Source organism: Hippocampus comes, unplaced genomic scaffold, assembly GCF_001891065.2.
Source record: "Hippocampus comes isolate QL1 unplaced genomic scaffold, H_comes_QL1_v1.1 scaffold473, whole genome shotgun sequence".
NCBI classification, from domain to species: Eukaryota; Metazoa; Chordata; class Actinopteri; order Syngnathiformes; family Syngnathidae; genus Hippocampus; species Hippocampus comes.
This window is the reverse complement of record NW_017806230.1, coordinates 68,671-73,411: the sequence shown is the minus strand read 5'-3', so window position 1 is coordinate 73,411 and position 4,741 is coordinate 68,671. Positions and strand designations below refer to the sequence as shown.

General features: G+C 58.1%; 1 protein-coding gene across 1 annotated transcript in view; it reads right to left on the bottom strand.

The window, feature by feature from the left end:
* Positions 1–4,741, bottom strand: part of plxnd1 (plexin D1) — a gene marked incomplete at its 5' end in the record, with an annotated part of 79,520 nt that overhangs the window by 23,402 nt on the left and 51,377 nt on the right. The window contains 5 exons of the mRNA XM_019856348.1: positions 383–529; positions 653–851; positions 1,846–1,976; positions 2,590–2,694; positions 4,360–4,472. Coding sequence (XP_019711907.1) covers positions 383–529; positions 653–851; positions 1,846–1,976; positions 2,590–2,694; positions 4,360–4,472 — 695 coding nt within the window. The remainder of the gene's footprint in view (positions 1–382; positions 530–652; positions 852–1,845; positions 1,977–2,589; positions 2,695–4,359; positions 4,473–4,741) is intronic.

The window sequence follows — 4,741 nt, the reverse complement described above, 5'->3', positions numbered from 1 at the left end:
GAAGGGTAGAAAGCGAAACAAGAGAAGAATATTGAAGGATATAAAAAAAAAAAAAAAAAAAAAAACGGGGGGGCGCCGTGCCGTGAACTGTAATTGGCCCCTTTTCTTTTCGGAAGCCCGCCGCCCGTCAAGGCGAGCGAGCCGACGGCGGCGGCGGCGGGACGGTCCCACCTACCTGCGGCTTGGCTTCGATGTTCTCGCGGAGCAGCCACTCCTCATTGAGGGTGTAGCGCGCTTTCCCCGTGATGGCGCGAAAAAAAAAAAAAAAAAAACGGGGGGGCGCCGTGCCGTGAACTGTAATTGGCCCCTTTTCTTTTCGGAAGCCCGCCGCCCGTCAAGGCGAGCGAGCCGACGGCGGCGGCGGCGGGACGGTCCCACCTACCTGCGGCTTGGCTTCGATGTTCTCGCGGAGCAGCCACTCCTCATTGAGGGTGTAGCGCGCTTTCCCCGTGATGGCGTCGATGGAGCCCTTGTTGATCTGCTGCTTGATGGCGCACAGCAGGAGGAAGAAAGGCTCGCCCACCGTTTCCTGAACAAAACGACGAGTCCCATAGCGTTAGCGGCGGGTTGAGCCGCGGCGATCACCCGGTTGAGCGGCAAGCGACACGGACGCCGATCGACAGGGCTGGCTCACGCGGTGGGCGTTTCTCACTTTGAGGTAGCTGTACATGCAGATGGACATCCAGTTGGTGAGCATTTTCTCCACCACGGACTCGGTGCGGCGCAGCATCAGCTTGGGGTTCTTGGAGGCCGAGGCGTCAATCAGGTCCACCAGGAGGTCTTTCATGATGCCCGTGTAGTACTCCAGCTTGCCGTGCAGGGCGATGGTCAGCAGGGAGGCCAGACTGCACCTGCCGAGGACACGCGAGCAGACGCGTCAAACGCCGACAAATGCCGCGTCGGCTTTGGGGAAAACGACCCATCCGCGACGCGGCCGTGACCGAGGAAGAATCGTGGCACCACCGCATCATTCGTTCGCGGGGCGCAGGGGGATTTGATTTCCTCCACAAAAACACTCATCAGGAGAGGCAACGGGATTCCCCACAGAAAGTGAGGTACCCGGAGAAAAGCCAGGCGGGTGGGCACGCGAAAGCCGCACGGGAAGGCCGGAGCCCGGATTTCAACCCCGCACCTCTGCACTGCGAGGCGAACGTGCCAGCCTCCGTCGAGGCCCGGATGTGGAAACGCGGCACACTCGGATTGCGCAATTAACTTGCATCGCGGACCCGCAAGCCGTTTTTGGACTCGTGTTTCGATCAATCCAATGGGAGCCATTTCATCGGCGCCGTGAATGGAAAGTTGAGCAGATGATGCAAATAGCAGGTCACGTGACGCATCAAATAAGCCCTCCGCTGAATAACCTTGAATTTACGGCACATTATTCTGATGATTTTGTGATCGCGAGACCCAAAGCCCTTTTGCACCTCCCCCCCACAAAAAAAAAAAACCCGGTGCCGGTTGGGCGCCGGGGCCAGCGCTGCGCTTCGTTGGCGCTTCGCAGGTTCTCGGGAAGAATGCGTTTGGTTTTGCCAAAGAGCCAAGTCGGAGCGACGACGTCGTGACGTCGCCGCTGACCCAAGAGCGCCTGCGCTATTCATAATCAAAATCATCACAATGCGCTTTTGGCGTCTGCCAGGCGACAGCGTAAGCGGCAAATTTTCCGCCATTGGTTGGCCAGCGTCGGTGTGGTTTTCGACTTTCTGAGCTACAAGATCCAACCAGAGCGGGCCAAGACTCTTCCGCGCCCGACCCCGTTCAAAAACGTGCTTGACGGCACTTGACGTGGCGACGTTCAAAGAGTTAGGATGAGGATCTTGATTTCAGAGAGCGCGAGCGGACGCTTACCTGTCGCGCACGGCAAAGTCCTTCTGCTGCTCCAAGGCGTGGACGAAGGTGATGAGAAAGTGCTTGTTGTTGAGAAGGGTGGCGAAGAGCGCGATGCCTTCCTCGACGTTGGGTCTGGTCGGGCTGGCGGCCTGAGGGCGGCAAAGCGTTATTTGGCCACGTGACCTCATGCGTTGCTCGGCCTGTTCGGCGGCTCTTCGCGCATCCCAAACACGCGGAGGCCACTTCATGGCTCCGGCCGGCCGGCTCGTCCTCTCTCTGGGCGTGGCAACCAGAGAGAGGCGCGTGCGTGCGTGCGGCTTGCCGGCTGACAGAAGGGGAGCATGAAGATAAATGCTCGCGCCGGAGAGATTTAGTTTGCGTGACCTGGAAACCCTTCCCGGGAAGACGATGTGGGCGAAGGGCACTTTGTCACCGTCGGACAGGCTCCCGCTCTGGCTGCCGCCTCCCAACCGAGCTCACGATTGTTACTTTGTCTCGTAACGTGCGGCGGGCGGGCGGCTGCGAAAGCGCCCGCGCTCTCCCCCGCTCTCCCAAGAATCCAAAGGTTGGGCTGTCCAGAGTGAGCTCGGAGGGATTTCTTCGCCGAGCCACGTTCGGCATCGACCCCGCACGCGGGCGCGCGGCGACAACGTGCGCCGCGGCGCCATTCCACGAGGCGCTGGCGGAGCCCCCGTTTGACCCGGTCGGGAAAGCGCGGAAGGCGTCAGGAGCCAAACGGAGGCACCGGCAAACTTGCCTCACCTGCCAGTCCTGCAACAGCGGGTGCGTCTCCGGCAGAGCGCGAGGGCCCAAAGAATCGTACTCGTAGGTCGGCTGCACCAGACTCCTCTCGTAATCGGAGCACATCTGAAAACAAAGCCGGCCGCGGTCAGGACGGCACGATGAGGGGAAGAGGCGGTCTTGAAGCATTTCTGCGGCCTTGAGACCCCCCTAAATGGACTTCCCGAGCCCGATTTCCCGGAGCTCCGCCTGCGCCAAAGAGGCTGCAAACTTGGCTGCCGCTTCATTCGAGCAGATTGGAAGCCCATCTTCCAAACGGGCTCGCGTCGAAAGGGCAACATCGACGCGAGGTGCATTTGCGCCTTTTGAGAGGAGAGGACGGAAACGGACACCGCTTGGACAGAGGAAAGGCGGACGCGGCGTGCGCACGTGAAAGCGGGAAGGGCCGGCCGGCGCATTTGTTAATTAATTGTTTGTTTATTGAACATACAATTAATTAACAAATGCGCCGGCCATTTGCAAGCTGATGCGGGGACAAACTGAGTTCCTCAACAATGTCGACATTTTGAGCGAGTTGATTTGGGTGGAAAAAATGAATTCTTGCTCTTCATGTCTCTTATTCGGCAGTTTGTGCCTTGAATGGTCTTTTTGGTTTTTTGATGCGCGAGAGGAAAAAAGAAAAGACAGTCGGAGGTGACTGTGTTGTTGGACGACGATTGTCAATCTTTGATCCGCGCATTGGGAAATGTTTTATGTGTATCGTCCGCACATATTTTGTCCGTCTTGAAAATGGCCTTTTTGCCATCAGCCGGCAACGAAGCGTGTGGGCCTCGGTGGCCCCCCGGGGAGCACCGATGAAAAATGCCGGCATTTCCTCGTGTCGTCGGAGCAATCCCGAAAGACAAAGCGCACCGACTCGTGCGTCGGAGTTCGTGATGGGCAGAACGATGACAAGCTCTCCCGACCACTTTTTGTTTGTTTGTGTGGAGTGAAAGCTTTCCTGATCAAATCATATCGTCGGGCACTCCGATCGTCACTGTCATCGAGTGAAAACAGAGACTCGATTTATTTTCGACCGTTCGAGTGAACAAAGGCTGCGTCGCGCTCGCACGTTGGACTTTTCAGAAAACAGCACAGGCAAAACCTTCGAGACCAGCAAATGCGCACTTTCGGGTTTTAGTACCAAGCGGGCCCCGCGAAGGAGGACGCAAAGGAACGCCGACACCACCGCGCCAAACATCCCGAAGACCGAAAGCTCGACAGACATGTGAAAAATACGAAGAAACGGGGGTCAAGAGGCAGCATTTGCTGAAAATTTCATCCGGGAACGGCCGCGTCCACGTTTCCGCCAAGGAGCCTGCTGGGAGCGAGCGAGCGAGCGGCCGGTGCGGCGTGGGCGTGCGAGCCGAGTGCCACTTGAGAAAAATCGGAGTGAAAAGTTCCCTTGTCTCGGTGCCCGCTATTGTCGCGTCTCCTCGAAAGCGCACGCCTGCGCTCGCAAGATGAAGCACGCCGAGCCGCGCGCGGGCGTATTGGTGGAAAAATGCCCACGCGGCGACGCGGCCCGTCAGGGTGGCTCGCACGTCCGAAAATCGCTTCCCTACCGACAACACATTTGCGGTCCGCTAGGGTGCCAATTGAGGCGACATTTTGCAACGCCCGGCGTGTCTTTCAAGCCTCAAGCCGGTGAACTGCCACGCGGATGCCAAAAGGCGGCGGGTTACGGAAGAAGGGGCGCAGATGAAGAAAAACGCGAGTGTGTGTGGAAATGAGAGAAGGGAGAGCGGTCACCTTGGGAAAGAAGGTGCGGGTGACAAACTGCTTGTACTCCAGGAAGGGGATGCCTTGGCTGCGGTTCAGCTCCTTGGTCAGGTCGGTCATGTCCGTCTGCAGCTCCGCAAAGCCTGAAAGGACCAACGGCAAGTCAGACGCCGCCTCCGCCTCGCGCCACGGAATCACTTTGACAAGGCTGGCGGCATGTTGGATCGAATGGGAGCCACAGAGGAGCACTTCCGCATCAGACACATTTGGGCCGGCAGATTTCTTCAGATTGCGTTTGGTTGGAAGTGGAGAGAAAAAAAAAAGCTGGGGGACGGAGGGCAAGCATCCTCCCGAGTTATCTATCTTGTCGCTCACTCATATGTTTGAAAGCAGCCCCCCCCCCCACCTTCCT